General features: G+C 45.2%; 2 protein-coding genes, 1 long non-coding RNA gene and 1 pseudogene across 3 annotated transcripts in view; 2 read left to right on the forward strand and 2 right to left on the reverse strand.

Annotated features, from left to right (window-relative positions):
* LOC149366670 (flap endonuclease GEN homolog 1-like) overlaps positions 1 to 17,114 on the reverse strand; it is a 517,650-nt gene that overhangs the window by 344,026 nt on the left and 156,510 nt on the right. The gene's annotated exons all lie outside the window — the stretch shown is intronic.
* Positions 1,534 to 16,430, forward strand: LOC149366687 (uncharacterized). The gene is made up of 3 exons (XR_016286577.1): positions 1,534 to 1,669; positions 15,246 to 15,330; positions 16,394 to 16,430. It is a non-coding gene; the product is annotated as an uncharacterized LOC149366687 (long non-coding RNA).
* On the forward strand, positions 1,860 to 5,972 carry LOC149366688 (uncharacterized; annotated as a pseudogene).
* LOC149366689 (uncharacterized) lies at positions 13,788 to 14,731 on the reverse strand. The gene is made up of 2 exons (XM_089567109.1): positions 14,098 to 14,731; positions 13,788 to 14,012 (listed from the first exon to the last, which is right to left on the reverse strand). Exons 1-2 carry the CDS (start codon positions 14,398 to 14,400, stop codon positions 13,788 to 13,790), a joined length of 528 nt encoding a protein of 175 aa, XP_089423235.1. The 5' UTR covers positions 14,401 to 14,731.

Here is a 17,114-nt window from a genome sequence, read left to right on the forward strand (position 1 = left end):
TATATTTACAGATATTTACAAATAGACAAGAACAGCTTCGAGCGGCACTGAGAACACAGTCCGAACTTCGTTGTCCTCTTCTACTCTTCCCACTCGTGCCATCGCTCTTTGTCGTCGTCGTCTACCCGCATCAATATGATAGCTTGAGCTCTTCGAAGCAGTACTTCGTAAACTCCACAAAAGCATATGTTGTGTGGTCGATAGCGGCATGGGTCTCTCTTGTTAGCGTACCGCTGTCCAAACTTTTGCCTTTCCACTCCTCCAACCAGGCCAAGAGATTGTGAAGTAAATTAATCTTGATGTCATTTTCCGAATTAAACACTGGTTCTTGCAACTTGTCTCTAAGCTTTTTTCCCTTCCAAGGCGTCCTCACGTTCACAATCTTCCACCATTTCACCACCAACTCAATGAAAGTGGCAGTCCCTTCGAAAAATAAGAGGTTGTGCTTCATCCCAAGGGCTCGCAGGGCCTGAGGAAGGTATTTATTGAAAATTTGCAAAGCCAACTTTACATTTTGTCGTTCGATGTTCGATGGATTGAGAGCTTTTCTTGACAGTCTGTAGCCATAGCTTAACAGCCTCTCGCACTCCAAGTTGTATAGATTCCTGATGGTAGCAAATGACGCAGAGAGCATTCGCTGTCCTCCAGTGTGGTCTTTTTCGAACTCGGGAAAGTAGAAACAATGTTGGTCGTTTTTCTGGTTAAGCCAATTATTGCGTATACACTTTAGTATGTGTACCGGGTCTATTACAAAAAAAGAGGCCTTGCAGGGTCCGATGGATGCGAATAAACAATTTGTTTAGAAGGAGGTGACGAGAAGTGAGACATAGCCTTTGTGTTGATGGCATTGTTGCACTTACAACACACACTACCCTGTAGCCAATTTCTTCCAGGCCACATATTACTTTCCGCAGCAACTGGTGCAGATACTCTGATTCAGCTTTTTGGACAGGGACGATGTGAGCGGCTTCCTTAAATTGGCACAAGAGGCTCTGCACCATAAAGACAAGTGCGTTGGTTGCTGCACCCGAGCTGTTTCCCAGCAAACCATGAATATGCAGAGGATGTCCACTAATGGTCCTAACGTCCAATGTCTATGTATCGATATCCTCTGCATGTTGAGAGGACTATCGGATTCAGATATCAGTTAGTGGATATTCAGATGACATTCATACATGTTTTTCTTTCAGCACAGTGGAAGATTTGGAAATGTGCAAACAGCTTACCAGAAAACACATTAAAATTATGTTGCCTTTAAATTTTATTTTTTTTTGCTTTCGCAATATGAAGTTTTTAGGAATGAATTATTTAGGCTGTCAGCAATTACATGCTTTGATTTTATTTTATGCAAGCACATGCATGTGAAGTACGATTATTTGAAGAAACTTCTCAAGTTAGACTGAAGCCCACAAACGCCGCGAATTTCAAACCAGAACCGCAACTAGAACTGTATTGATATTAGGCAGCCCAACGGCCATGGGCATCATCATTAGCCGCGGCGGCCGCGAAGCGACGTTTTCTTGGTCCCTTTCAGCGTTCGTTTGCACATTTTATTTTTTCGCGTGCTCACATTTTCTTCGTTGTGGCGGCAAGCTTGTACGCGTCGTATACCGTCCTGTGCCAGCATTGTGCAGTGTACTGGGGGACTACGTGAAGAACGGCAATAATGGTGAGTTTTTGCACACTTTTGTCTCAAACAAGTGTTAGTGTTCGTTTGTGGCATTGTGCAGTTTTCGTGCTGGCGATTTCACCAGTCGGTTTATCAGTTCGTGGAGTGCATAGATAGCTTAAAAATGCGTGGCGTTTAGTTAACTGGATTTGTCCCTGAAGCGGAGGCATGGTACAGTAGTGGCGCGGGAATGCCTGTGGCGGCCGCCTGGCATGCTATGACCCTCACTCATGGAGGTAAAAAAACTAGGAGGGAGTGCGCTCAGCCTCTGCAAGCCATCCTCCTCTGACGCCGCTGCCGAGGGCCCTTTTGCGCACTGACTCATGGGAAATAGGCCCTCCTCCACAGTTACCAGACTGCCAGCCAGCGGTGCTTTTTAGTGAACATCCGTGCTCCGAAGTAGCGCAGCGCAGCGCTTTGGCGGAATGCGTACCGAGCTCGAGGTTGTCTGCAGGCTGCGCGTCTCTGTTGATTACACTCTTGAGTTTTTGGGTGCACTGTAGAAAACTGCGGGTAAACTTTTCATCAAAGGGTGCGGCCGCGACCTCATCACTGTTCAACTGTGGTTCATAAAGAGAATGGAGAGGGAATACACGCTTACGGAGCGTTTATTTCAGCGCATGCTATGAGCGGAGAACTCGAGAGTAGGCGAAGAAACGAGCCTCTAGAAAAGGGCGCAGCGGCTTCCAGAGCGCTCACGGCGGACGGACGTGTTGAACGAGCGCTCCGGCGCGCTGTGCAAGATTCTATTTCTCGGGCAGGCGGACTTCGGCCCGCCCATGGGCCCTCCGTTCTCCGCTATTCTCAAGGCACAAGTCGTGCCGAATACGCGCGCGCACATAGGCGGTTCCGACGTGAAATTCAGCAGTGAAGTATTTCTCTCTCTCTCGCTGTCGAGAGAGAGTGCCGGCGGCTTTACGTCTGCCCCTGCGCGGGGTCTCCCGGCCACTGCGCACAAACACTTACAAAAAGAAGTAAACTGTATGTATACATAGCCGCGCGCTCGTAGCGTCCTGTCTCGGACTAATCGCGCGCGCGGCATACTGCACTAGCAGCCGGGGTGGGGCGCCCGGCCGCGTATACCGTCGGATGTAGCACCCACGGAGCGTTCGTGTCACGCGTGCACTACCTGGCGAAGAGCGAGCGGGAAGTCAAGCCCGCCTGTTCGATGAACGCACAGAGGCTCACCACTGTTCTGTCACGGGCATAGAGGCTAGAATATCACGGGTGCGCGCAGTGCCGCGCGGCCACAGGAGCGCTTCGAGACTGTCCGGGATGATTCCCAGCTCCCTGCAGGCCGCGAGAATCTCGCGACGCGGCACTGCAGAAGCGGCACAGCGAAGGAGCATGTGCTCCAAGTGTCTCCACTGCGCCGCAGTCAGCGCACGCGTCGCTCGGGGATGGTGGCCGCTGCGGCGAGCGAGCAGTTTGCGCTCACCACGGAGCCGTCAGTGAACGCAAGCAGATGGTCGCCTAGTTGCTCGTACAGCGAGAGAGCGAAACCGAAACCGAAATCCAGCTAAGAGCTACCACTGCCTTGTCACGTGAGGGCCTATTTCCCATGATGCTTTCCATTATATTTTTTATGACTAGGCTTCAAGATTGTGACGTCATGGTCCCTCCTAGTTTTTCTTCCTCCATGCCCTCACTACAAAGGTAGAGTTTCCAGTCTCCGGCCCGTTTCACATGCATGCGATTCTCGCCTGCGACACTGCGAATTCGGTCGGTCTGCGACTGGAGGGGGCCGTCGGTCTAGTCGCAGACGGCCTGCGACCAAGTTCCGTCCGGTTGGAATTCAGTCGCAGCGTCGCTCTGCGACTGACCAATGGGCAGCGCCGAGACGGCACGTGACGTGACGTCACGCGCCGTTTCGGCGTGGGGTCACGTGGGAGTTGTTCCCGCGGCGTAAGCAAAACTATTTATTCTAATCAAAACGTACGAAATATTGCCTTGCATCTAAAAATACGCGGGTCATAACATCATCAACACATTCCGTGCAGCGGTTCCGTCCGGTTGGAATCCATACGCAGCGTCATGTGATCGCGCTGCGACTGACCAATGGGAAGCATTGTGACGTCATGCACGTGTGGTCACGTGTAGCAGAACGAATGCAGCGGCAAACACAAAGTGTGTTTTGGTTGCTGCGAGCGCACGTGCGCAAACATGTCTGCTCCTCGAGGTGTTGAAGGCTCGCGCGCGTGTTTTAATGAACTTCTCATCGACGAAGTAGAGAGGCGGCCACTTTTGTGGAACGTGAAATCGAATGACTACAGAAAAAATTCAAACAAAACTGGACTGTGGGAGGAGGTTAGAGACGCCTTGCGATCAATCGACCCCAACGGTGAGTACCACTTCTTTTGGTCCATTTTTATTTTAGTATGTTTTTTCTTCGCGCTGTTAATTGTAATGTCGAAGTTCTGATCATGAGTGATTGCGCCGCCCCTTGTTTGACAATAAACGATAGCCGGCTCGGAAGGTCGACGCAGGCAACATGTTCAATGCACGCTGTATATGTACGCAGCTGCACGTGCGGATTCTCGGCGTTTTAAACAGTGGTACTCTGCACTGCTTTGTTTAACGAGAACATAAAAACGGCAATGAACCGTAGTATACTGTGCTCTGCTAAAAAAAAAATATCGAAAACGTCTTTTGCTCGCATATTTTTCAGGCCTTGTAATTGTTTACACACTGCGAAGGCCAACCACGTGCACAGAGTGGGCTCTCATTTCAGTAAAATTTCTATTCCTTAAACAAGAAAACTGACACTAAGCGTAATGATGCCCAGTCTTGTTCACGAATTGGGACTACACGCCTGTGCCCGCTTAAGTACCGTAAATTTTGCCGCTCAGCGCGAGACGAATGCCTCCGAGTTTGTGTTACGGCTCGGTGGCGGCGAAATGGAAAAATAGTCACGTGCTGTGGACTGTCGGTTCGCTATAAAGGCACTCAAGTGACCGGAATCATTCTGGACCTTTGAAATTACTGTGGCAGCTTTGCCAACATTTCTGTGCTCAAACGTCGAAATAGCCTTATCCCGGCACCAAACCCGTCCTAGTTATGTCTTGTGCTGTCACTATTTATTGTGGTATGCATTTTCACTCGCTGAAGTGAAGGCACGTTCAGGGGAGTATCACTGAATATTCATTCAAAATATGAAGGAACCAAGCACTCGCCGAAACCAAGAAACAGATATGGGAATGTTTCTTAGTCATACTTGGCTCATTTTGCTGCTTTTAATGGAGTGTAGTTCTGTCATTTTTGTTTTACACAAACAACTTGGGAACGCACTAGACAATTTCTGGAGCATGTGGGAAAGTGTTCATGCTTCAATTCAGATAATTAATTTCATTTGTAGCTAACTTTCATACATTTTTCAGTTACAGTTGATTGTGTCCAGCAAAGATGGCGTAACTTAAAGGACACATATAGGAGGAAGCTGAGAGACCTGGAATGTGAATCAAGGAGTGGCGCTGGAGCGCTGCCCAAGAGCAGGTGCTGGGTGCACCTTGAAAGGATGCGTTTTTTAAAAGACCAGATGGAAGTACGCCAGTAAGTATTACTCCAGTGCAACTTTTCCACCCACATTTCATTTTACTTGTTTGCAATAGTTTCAAGCGGAAACATTTAGGCATCATTTTCACAAAAAAAAATGAATGTTGCATGTACTGCTTCTCAGGGTGTATTGTTCATCCACCACAATAACTATTCAGTGTGATGCCTCAATTTAGTTTGTGCAGTTTCATTGCAGCTGCAATTTCGTGAATGCCAGGTTTGCGACATAGTGATCAGTAGAGTCACAGGTGTATTCGCAGTGCTGCTGTGAAAATCTATCACTACATTCTCTTAGTGATCAATGTTTACGTAATGTGACCATCCTGCAGAGGACACAGCAGCATGGAGGTGGTGGCTGTGCAAGAAGCTGTCGAAGACCACCCACGGCTAGGATCTCCAGCTGCAGATTCAGCAGCCTCTTTCCATGACATTTTTTTGAGCCCTGAAGTGCCGCAGCCCAGCACCTCACAGTCTGTGGCTGTGGATGAGGATGAAGGCACGACGAGCCAGTGTGCAGGGAATGGCCCGCCGCAGCCCAAAAGGCGGAGGAAAGCTCGGGAAGAGCTAGACGTTGTGAACGCACAACTTGCGACTGTTCGTAGTGCGTTACTGGCGCACAGGCCAGCAGATGCAGATGAGCACTTTTTGCTATCGTTGAGACCATATGTGGCAGCTGTGCCAAGCAGTATGAGACACCATATGCAAATGGAACTTCTCAACATTGTCGGGCAGTACAGTCAGGGAGTTTATCCCACTCACCTGATGATAAATCCAGAATGAATAAGTAATAAGGGTGTAATTACTCATTGAGATCCACCCAAGCACAGCCATACGGCTACAAAGGAAAGCTATGCAGCTTTCCTTTGTAGCCGTATGGCTGCGCTCGGGTGGATGTCAGTGAGTAATTACGCCCTTATTACTTATTTATTACGTTATTTATTTATTTATTACCCTTATTACTTATTATTTATTACTTATTTTACTACTTGATGATAACGACAGAATAAATAAGTAATAAGGGTGTAATTACTCACTGACATCCACCCAAGCGCAGCCATACGGCTACAAAGGAAAGCTATACAGCTTTCCTTTGTAGCAGTATGGCTGCGCTCGGGTGAATGTCAATGAGTAATTACACCCTTATAACAAATCTACTCCACCTTGGGGGATTCCCCTACTCCCTGACTGTACTGCCCGACAATGTTGAGAAGTTCCATTTGCATATGGTGTCTACAAAGGAAAGCTATACAGCTTTCCTTTGTAGCAGTATGGCTGCGCTCGGGTGAATGTCAATGAGTAATTACACCCTTATAACAAATCTACTCCACCTTGGGGGATTCCCCTAAACATTTGATCGATCAGAATAAATAAGTGTGAAGAGTGTGAAAACTGTACTTTTACGCGTAACAAGAAAAAAATTTGCTAGCATTTTTCCGTACCAGCTTGGAAATAGAACTGTCCTCGAAGTCGACAAATACAAATACCTTGGCGTTACCCTTAACAATAAGCTGACATGGTCAACTCATATCTCGGATGTTTGCTCAGCAGTGCTAAAAAAAATTGTGGTTCATAAAGAGAAAGCTTAAAAACGCGCCTGTAAGGACTAAAATGTTAGCCTACAATGCAATAGTGAGATCGAAGTTAGAATATGCTTCCGAACTCTGGGACCCGCATACCATGAAAGACACAAAAGAACTTGAGCGAGTACAGAGAAAAGCAGTGAGATTTATACACGGGAAATATGCCAGGAAGGATTCGCCGTCCTCAATAATGTTACAAAATAGAACACAGACACTTGAAATATGCAGAAAAATTAATCGTCTTGTACTACTACATAACACTCTTTCTGGAAAAAATAATATGACGCTACCAGCTTCTGTATGTCGACCTTGTACGAGGAGAACACGACACAGTCATGAGTATTTCCTTGCACCGATCTTCGCGAAAACAAACGCTTACAAGTACAGTTTTTTCCCTCGAACGGTAAACAATTGGAATTCACTTCCCATTAGTGTATTTCAGTCAAACGATTTCATGGCTGCATTGCAAAATCATTTTTGTGCAAGTTAGCGATGTTGACGTTCTCATTTGTGCTTCTTTTTGTGCATTATGTTCATTTCATGTTGCATTGTATACGCTTTTCTGTGCTTTCTTGTTTATTTTTTATTTATTTATTTATTTATAGATACTGCGATCTTGTACAGATCATAGCAGGGTGGGACAAAACAAAATACAAGCATATAAACACACACAAATTCACAACATTTACAGGCACTTTTCAAACAGAAGTAAAGAATTTTGATTAACAGTCTCGCTATTAAGTTTATTCCAATCAGTAATTGTCCTCGGAAAAAAAGAATATTTAAAGCAGTTATTTCGCGCATTCAAAGGGGTGATTGTTAGTGCATGCCTTTGTCTCGTGTTATAACCTGAGGAGTAAGAAAAATAGTTAGAGGTATCAACTTTATAATGTCCTTTTATAAGCTGGAAAAAGAACTTTAGTCGACAAACACGATTGCGCTCAGTGACGGGGGGTAACCCACTTCGCCTCACGAGCTCACTTACAGATGCACGGCCATATGAGTTAAAAACAAATCTAACCACTTTATGCTGTATTCGCTCTAATTTCTGAATGTTTGTTAACGTGAAAGGGTCCCAAATGATTACGGCATATTCTAGTAATGGACGGATGAGAGAATTGTAGGCCAATAGACGAACACTAGATGGGGATGACTTTAGGGAGCGCCTCAAGAAAAATAGCTTCCGCATTGAGTTTGCTACTACAGCGTCTATGTGTTTAGACCACGAAAGGTTGTTAGTAATCCATAGGCCCAAATATTTATACTCTGTCACTTCTAATAATGATATGCTGTTAGTACCGTACACATAATGAAGAGGCATTTTCTTGTTTGTAATTTTCATGAACACGGTTTTCTCAAAATTAATGCACATCTGCCATTTGTTGCACCACGCAACCACTTTCGCTAGGTCATTATTTAGACGCACCTGGTCGTCAACTGAAGACACCACTTGATAAAGGATACAGTCATCCGCATACAGCCTCACGCGAACTGAAAGATCTGCCACAATGTCATTAATAAACAAAAGAAATTAGAGTGGTCCCAAAACAGATCCCTGGGGGACGCCAGACATAACCCGGACACTGCTAGAAGAAATATTGTTCAGAGTGACGAACTGACATCTGTTCGAGAGATAAGCTTTAATCCATGCAAGTATCCTGTCATTTTTAATGTAATAACTTAATTTATGAATTAGTTTGTTATGTGACACCTTATCGAATGCTTTACGGAAATCCATGAATATTGTGTCTGTTTGTTTTCCCTGGTTAATCGACTGTGATATGCCCCTCCTGCTTGGGCCAAAGTATTGGCCTGCAGTATTACTAAATAATAATAAATAAATAAGAGATGCGGTATGTATGGCACCACATTTATTTCACTGTGCTGCAGTTGTGAAAAGAAAAGATGGAGCAAAGAAGCCACGGCAAGTTATTACCTTGTAAGGCTCATAGAACAATAGTATGAATGTGCTTTACTCAATGCCATGTGTTCAGGGGGAACAGCTGAAACAGGCTTTATGTTTTTTTTCGCATACTATGCCTGTGCTGCAACCTATTTCAAGACAATATTATCTGCACTGGAAAAGAGAGAAAAACAGACAGTAGCACTTGCTTTTTTTGGTACAAAAGACGAATGAATGAGACCTGTTGACCACACGTGGCACACTGATGACAAAGACAAGGAAAACTGAGCTACCAGGACATTACAGTCACAAATATCTTGTTTCAATTGCCTAAAAAGAGAAGAGACTGCCCACTGCATTTACGTAGCCTAGCCATGGTTTCTGATTATGCTACCAAGAAACATGGACCCGAACCTCCACAAAGACCGAAGAGAGGCAAGGGCCGACTGCTTACAGAAAACACACTCATCCCAGGATACAACAGTGTATGTCGACACTGCCACATATGCCATGACTAGGGGACAAGGCACCAACAACGCAGTGGCAACTGTAGTCAACTCGGAATTACACGAGATTACCAGCGTCTCACTGCAAGACAGCACGATAGCTGAGGCTGAAGAAGCGGCCGTCGCTCTAGCGGCAGCGGAGGGCTATCGGACTGGGCGGTCACTGACAATTCTTACTGATTCACAAGCAGCCTGCCGCAACTATCTTTGCGGCAGAGTCAGTCACAGAGCGCTCCGCATACTCCGCTCTGTAGACTGCAAGATGCAACAAGCACATGCAAAACCACACAAGCCGATCAAACATAAGATCATCTGGGTACCGGGGCACACGGGGGTGGCAGGAAACCAAGAGCAGACAGGATAGCTCGAGGATATACTAACTACCGAGCATCCAACGTCAACGACCTTGAGGAATCCCTGCCAGTACCTCAGGAATACTCGGCCATACTCAACAACTACAAAGGCAGCAGGATGCGGTACCCACCACCGCACAAATCTTTAAACAAAGAAGAGGCTGTCACATGGAGACAACTTCAAATGGGGTCATATCCAAATCTAAACACACTAAGTAAAATTCACCCCACACTTTACGCACACAATTGTCCGTGGTGCCACGAAAAACCTACACTGTATCACATCACATGGGCATGTCAAAAAGCCGACATCGTTCCAGTTATACAAAACCCAAGGGTGGAATAATGGGAGGGTCTGCTCTCCAGCGACTGCCGCGATGACCAGATCGGTTTGATACGGCGAACTCGGCTGACGGCAGCATCCAGCAGAGCCCTGGAAGCGTATTCGCCAACTGCAGCCTGTACAGCCACAAGGCTTGAAACCACGGTGAATTGATCACGGTGACTGAAGATTGTCACAACGGCTTACCTAAAAGGGGTAATTATTCACTAAATAATGCTTAAAAGTCTATACCAACCTATTGTTACTAACCATGTAATATTTAGTTTAAATTCAAAACTGATATTCCAGCGCTGTGAATAATCTGTGTAAAAGTATGCAGAAAATGTTTTCAAAATCTTAAACGGCGTTCTATGCCACTAAGCATCACGATTTGCGACCTAAAAGGTAAAGGAAATAAAAAATGTATTAAAAAAACAATAAAATTACAGTACAGAGAGCGGAGTCGAACGGCCGACCTTCCATACGCAACACGTGCCTCTAATCCACTGCGCCATAGCGGCGATGTCAAGCCGTCGTTCTGAATGAATATTTATAACCTGCCTTAATGGTAGCTGCTACCTGCCGGTGGGCGGTGCTGTCATCGCTGGCTGTACCGGCTGCATTTGGCGAACACGCGCCCTGGAATAGGGGCAACCGACCGTTGCGGATGGACTCATCTGACCACATAAAAAAAAAACACTTGTGCTAGAGCCAAATAAAGTTGTCCTATCCTATCCTAAGTGGTACGGGAATACAAGGAATAGGCAAACACTGGATAGAGAATAGATACAGCTCCACAAGTGTAATCTATATGCATACAAATATTCACAAAACAAATCGTCGCTCCCTTCACACATGTCAGACAAATAATGCAAACATGCATAAGTACACATTATATACACTATATACACAAGCACATCTAACATTGCGTTATACAGCAGTCACAATGAATGAGTACTGAGCATGCAGACGTCTACAAAGCAACCAACACAGGTTCCACATCTGACCGCAGGGCTCAGACAAAAATGTAGCCATGTTATTGGCGTTGATCATAGCCATAGCTTAAAAAAATGAAAGCTCAAGAAAGCACCATGGCATTACTCCTGATAAAAGGATCATATTGAGAAAGTGTGTACACCAGTGCTTCTTATTGCCCTTGTACAGACACGAGATTGCTGTGATGAACTCTACACTTTACAACACAGACTGCCACGGTGGCTCAGTGGTTATGGTGCTCGGCTGCTGACCCGAAAGCTGCAGGTTCGATCTCAGCCGTGGCGGTCGAATTTCGATGGGGGCAAAATTCTAGAAGCCCGTGTACTGTGCGATGTCAGTGCACATTAAAGAGCCCCAGGTGGTCGAAGTTATTAGGGAGCCCTTCACTACGGCGTCTCTCATAGCCAGAGTTGCTTTGGGACGTTAAACCCCCAATAAACCTTTCCGAAAACCTTGCTGCACACGTGACAAAATGTTATTTTCAGCTAGATAGAAACTATGTGTTCAAGTAACTTGTAACAGGAAGAGGTGATAGAAATTGGTCGATAGCTAAAGAGTTAGGTTATCCCCCTTTAACTGGTACGATGCCGGCCATCCACCAGTACATCACCTGAAAGTATAAAACCCAAGAGAGAGATCTTCGTTAAAAAGGTTTAGGGGGGTTTAACATCCCAAAGCGACTCAGGCTATGAGGGACGCCACAGTGAAGGGGCTCTGGAAATTTAGACCACCTGGAGTTCTCTTAACATGCGATGACACTGCACAGTAGATGGGCCTCTAGAATTTCGCCCCATCGAAATTTTATTGTTAAAAAGATCTTATTATGGCCGCAACCCGGCAGATGCACGCTGCCATGGTACAGCACCGGCAGCACTAGAAAAATAAGAGCAAAAAATGTCTCGCGCTTCAGCTGCTGCCCTAGAGAAATTATGGCCAGCAGGAGGCTGCAGGCCCAGCATCGCTGAGCCTCCATCAGCTGCCAGCGTAGAGCGCCATTGTCCTTCGGTTACGTTACCGAAGTGGTCCTCGTGGTCCACGTATTGCCCATCACTGTAGTAGGCGTCCCCGGTGAGGAAGTTGTGCAATGCGCATGTTGCCAACACCACAAAATCCGCATTTTCCGGCTTAAGGTTGATGACACGCCGAAAAATGCGGAAACGCGATGCCATCACGCCAAATGCACTTTCGATGCACCTCCTGAAAATAAATAGCATATATGAATAGATGTTCTGAGAACAGCATTTCAGACCATAATTTACCTTGCCCGGCTCAGGCGATAATTGAAGACCCTTTTTTCTTCTTCCTGGCACCTGCCAGAGTAGGGCCTGAGGAAATCAGGTCGAAGTTGAAAGGCTTCGTCCCCAATAAATACGTGGGGTGCGACAACTGCAGAGCCGGGAAGTTTCTTGGGGGCTGGCAGGCCAAGAACACCTTGCTCCAGGCACTTTCCGAACCTGCATGCACTCAGTGTGCCGCCGTCACTCTGCCGACCGTAGCCACCGACGTCAACCATAATAAATTTCAGGTTGCTGTCGGCAACCGCCATCAGTACAATGGAGTATGTGCCCTGCAAGGAACCAAAACAATAAGCATTCTTGCTGAAACCTAACAAAGCACTGGTAGTACCTTGTAGTTGTAGTACAGGCTTCCAGAATTGGGTGGCGCCTGTATTTGTACATGCTTTCCGTCCACTGCACCCACGCAGTGGGGAAAATTCCACTTTTGGTGGAAACCATTCGCGATTTCGCACCACTTTTCAGTTGTTGGCATCTGAAATAAAAATTTGCCATGCCATCAGATGCACATTTATGAGCGGGGGTGGTGTAAGAGATCAGATTGTTACATGGAGGCAGTGATGGTATATTTATAAATTCAAGTGCTAATGGAGATTTCAAGGGTATATTGAACACAGACCTCGAGTTAACACAGCAAGACTAAACATTTTTCTTGCACCAGCATTATAACGACACTGTTCATCTGCATTACACAAGTCCATTAATGCTGCTTTATTTAATGCTTTCAGTGTATCTTAATATTTGTATTTTTTAAAAAAGTGAATAGACATGGAATGCGTAAACACTCGTAGCTGCATAGGCTTCTGGCACTTCCCGTACTAGCACTGTAGAACTGAAAACAAAACTGCTGTAAGAGACTAAACAAAAGCAGAGTAGACAGGACGAGCATTACATTCCGGTTTCTCAGTTAAAAGCCTACGCTCATCTGGCACTCTTTAGTTTGTTTTTATTCACACCATGCCCACTGACCCCTCATCACACATTCCTGGGAGCTTTTGTACAACTGGAACCACTGAATTATGTCTGCAGTCATTACGTGCCAATTTCCTCACGAAATGAAGGAAGAAAGCATGGGTCATGTGGCCATCATCCCCCCAAAAAATGCATGCATGATCACTAAAGCATGTAAAGTCTTCAGGTATACATGCCATAAAGCATACCTTTAAGCAGAGAGGTTGCAACACCTTCCACAGGAGCCGACATGTGAAGTGAATGATCCCGGCTACTGTGGAGATGCCTACCCTGAAGGACAAGGCCACCTCCTGCATATGCATCCCCGATGCCAAGTACCTAAAAGACAAAAGTGGAAGAGAAGGTGAAGAAAGTTAATGCAAGATTTATGGCACTGAGCAGTCCCTCCAAATTTAGAAAAACTTTCCACATTCTTTTTCTCAAAACTGTGTCGCTCCAATTACCGCCTACCGAAGCGATTGTCAAAAACACAGTTTTTGCCCCGATATTGCAGCTCAGTTTTACGAATGTCTCTTACGAAGGTAAGAGACATGACCGCTTGCCCGTTCTGGTATGTGCGGTGACTTTTCTGACTTCCAAGTCCACAACCACTGATTGCAGAAATGACAGAATTATTGGGATGAGAACAAGAATCTGACATCATAAATCGGCCGCAGACGTATAGACACCCCACGAACTTGCACGCAGTAAAGCCACTAACCTGAGGGTGATCGCGAGCCTCATTCGTGAAGGAAGAGGCTCACGTGTCACGTAATCTTTTGTGAGTGCATCCTCCAACAGCGCATGGAGTTCCTCGAAACGCTCCGGCGTCATCCGGTAGAACTTCCGAAAGTAATCTCGGTCTCCCGAGATCAGGAGTGGCATCTGCACACCACGATTATGGCTAGACTCAGCAAGCAGCAAATATGCGGAAAAACACACAAGGCGACATTAAAAGTTCTCAACTCACGGCTGTGTAAAATTCAGACTCCGCCTTCCTGTTTTCCCAGACTGGCCGCACCCACCAACGCCTCGGTGTCGGCAGGCCCTCCAACAACTTCTTCTTCTCGAGGAGGCAGTACTCCTCGAGCAACAGGAGCCGGCGATTTTCGGCATCGAAGGAAGCGGAAAGCGCCGGCGTGTCGACGTCTTCCGCTTCACAGACGCTGTCTGGGTCCATGGCAATCAGCAACTTTTTTTTCTCGAGGAGGTAGTACTCCTCGAGTATCAAAAGGCGCACGCCTTCGGGGTCGTATATTCCGAATGTCGCCATTGCCAAATTGAGGAGAGAGCCCGAGCAGCGCGAGCCCAAGCGTTATATCGACGCCTTGGTGGCCCGCGCTATTTTCACGTCTCAATGGTTTCATTCAGCGCACCACCGTACTTCTCGAATAATTCAAAACTGTTTACTTTACTAAAAAGATAAGAAATGTTACCTGGTATCTAAAAGTACGCATGAATAATATAACATAAACACATTCCATGTTTCATTACAGTCGTGTTTATTCACGGGTTGCATGAGCAGACATCTAGCAACCCTGCTTGTCACGCCGACCGAATTCGTTGAGTACGCGTTGCATGTGAAGCCACTGCCCGAAAATCGCACTGCGGCGTCACCGACTAGGACGACTATTTTCGTTCTAGTCGCAGCATGTGAAACGGGCCTCCGGCGGCTCAAGAAGACAGTTTTGGCAGATCTTGTGTTGGTGTAAAATTTGCTAACAGGTCCCCTTTCGTTGCAGCTCTTCTCTTCAAAACTAACTGGGCTTTGTTTTTAGTCAAGCTCTTCTGTTTAAATTTGCCTTTTGCGATCTGACATTGCTTTTTCATCTTTGTGCTTGTAAAAAACCTTCATATTTGTAATTTTCTCCTATTTCAGTTGTTGCTCACTTCATGATATTTGGTTCTTGACTGTTTTTGTTTTTCAGCTTGTGGTTTCTATAACTTTTGCTGAAAATATGTTTTTATTGCAGTGTGTCAATGCAAGTAGTGCTGAGAAAATTCTTGCTACTGTTCGTGTGCCCCAGTACGGGGTTACATTATATAAAATGAGAGTTGCAAATTGTAAAACTGTAATGCAACTGGGTGTGACCATTCTTCTCTCCTGTTCATTTTCAGGTATTTTGGAGAGCATGTTCAGAAAAGAGGCTGTCTGTATGTTGTCACTCACTAGCTGCATTTGCTCCATCAAGACAAAGAGCTGGTATGAAACTGTTTTTCGCGCTTCATTCTTAGGTTATTAGTCATGACCTATGGAAAGCAAATAGCTTTCACCAAATATATTCTAGTTCTTCATTAAAGACAGGCTAATTGCCAACTACTGCCACATCTTTCGTCTTAACATAACGCATAAAAATTCAAGCAATCACGTTTCACTGGCGTAATTAACTCACTTGAGTTAAACCTGTTTTCTCACACGTCCCAACTTTGGTTCCGCAAATGCTTTCATGAAGCACAATTTATAATGTTCGGTAGTGATTAACATACATTTATAGCTTCTGGCTCTGGAAAGAGCTTTGATTTTAGACGTCTCCAAGCATGTTTCTATGTTAAACTCCAGGTTTCTACAATAAGACTAAGGCACCTCAACAATGACTATTTGGTTTTCTACAGGGTTGCTGACTTTCTTTCTAACTGCACATCATTTGACTGTTAATGCAACCAACTCTTATGGTGTTCCAATCCTTTCAGGCATGCCTCAAGGATGTGCTTTAGCATGTTAACTTTTTCTGACCTGTATTAGCAGTTCATTTAGTGTTGTTTCTGCTTGTTTTTTGCTGCTGATTGTGTCATCTACTGCTTAATAACTGATGGTTCTGACACTGCATCACTTCAGACTGAATTCAGTAACGCTGTGTAACGCTTTCTCTAGAATGTGGAGCTTTACTTTCTGTTACAAATTTATGAGCATTTCTCATAACCAGGCACCCTGTTCTTTTATTTTTACAAATAGTTGCCTGGACTTTCTACATAGAAGTACTTTAGCATGCATTATACAACTTTTAGCAAAAATTTATGGAAGTCCAACTAGTATTGCTTAAGTAATATCAAAATCTAATTGCATGCTGATGCATTTGGAAAACAATTTTCACAATGGCAATGAAAAAGTACGTGCCAGCCCATTCCAATTTTGTTCCCATCCGTGTTTCCTCATGCTGCATTCCCCGATTATGATCTACCAACCAGACTTATTACAATATCGACCATTCACGGCTCTTTTTTCCATGTGTGCTTTCATACTGAATGTGTCCTATCGTTCTGCATAGATGCTGTTCGATCGAACAAGATGTTCTCAACAACACTGGCAGAGATAGAAGAAATGGTAAAAAAATGGCTGCAGCATGCATCCTGCAGGCGGAAGCAGCTTCAGGAAAGGCACGCAAAGAAAGCTGAGGCAAGTTGATTCCCTTATACCTTTTGTGAGCTTGAGACTGTTTTTGTGTGTACAGTGATGACCAAAAGTGTGCTTGTCTGCATAGACCTGGCATACCCAAAGGTTACATTCCACACCTCGTGTTATCCACGTTTATGGAAAAAGATACTTTTGATTTTTGTGAGCATTTGTGTGCACACTATTAGTTTTTTGGTTTGCTGCCTCATGTAGCCTAACATTTTTAGTCCCCTGGTACACAATTAGGTGCACTGCAAATTCACAAAGCTTGGAGCATAGTCTGCGTAGCTTAGATTGTTTCATTTAAGGCTAATTAATTGAGTAGATAGAACGCTTTGTATACAACTGAAAGAGCAAATATATTTCACAAAATCGTAAGCTTGGCACTGTGACCTCCAATGTTTTGGTGGTAGATTTTGGCCCTATAACTGATGTCATTTTTTTTTTCTCAGAATTCGGTTTTATTTGGTTCATGGGATTTAACGTCAAAAAGCGACTGGCTATGAGGGACGCTGTGTGGAGGGCTGTGGATAATTTTGACCACTCTGGGTTTTTTTTATCATGCACTGACATTGCTACACAGGCACGCCTCCACA

This window comes from Amblyomma mixtum, chromosome 1 (assembly GCF_055824585.1).
Source record: "Amblyomma mixtum isolate Tamu chromosome 1, ASM5582458v1, whole genome shotgun sequence".
Taxonomy (NCBI): Eukaryota; Metazoa; Arthropoda; class Arachnida; order Ixodida; family Ixodidae; genus Amblyomma; species Amblyomma mixtum.

Bases quoted from the DNA above. Each gene is read 5' to 3' on its own strand.
- LOC149366689 (XM_089567109.1), bottom strand. From the start codon at position 14,400: ATGGCGACATTCGGAATATACGACCCCGAAGGCGTGCGCCTTTTGATA. The intron at 14,013-14,097 runs GTGAGTTGAGAA...CGTGGTGTGCAG, and splicing joins AGTCTGAATTTTACACAGCC to ATGCCACTCCTGATCTCGGG.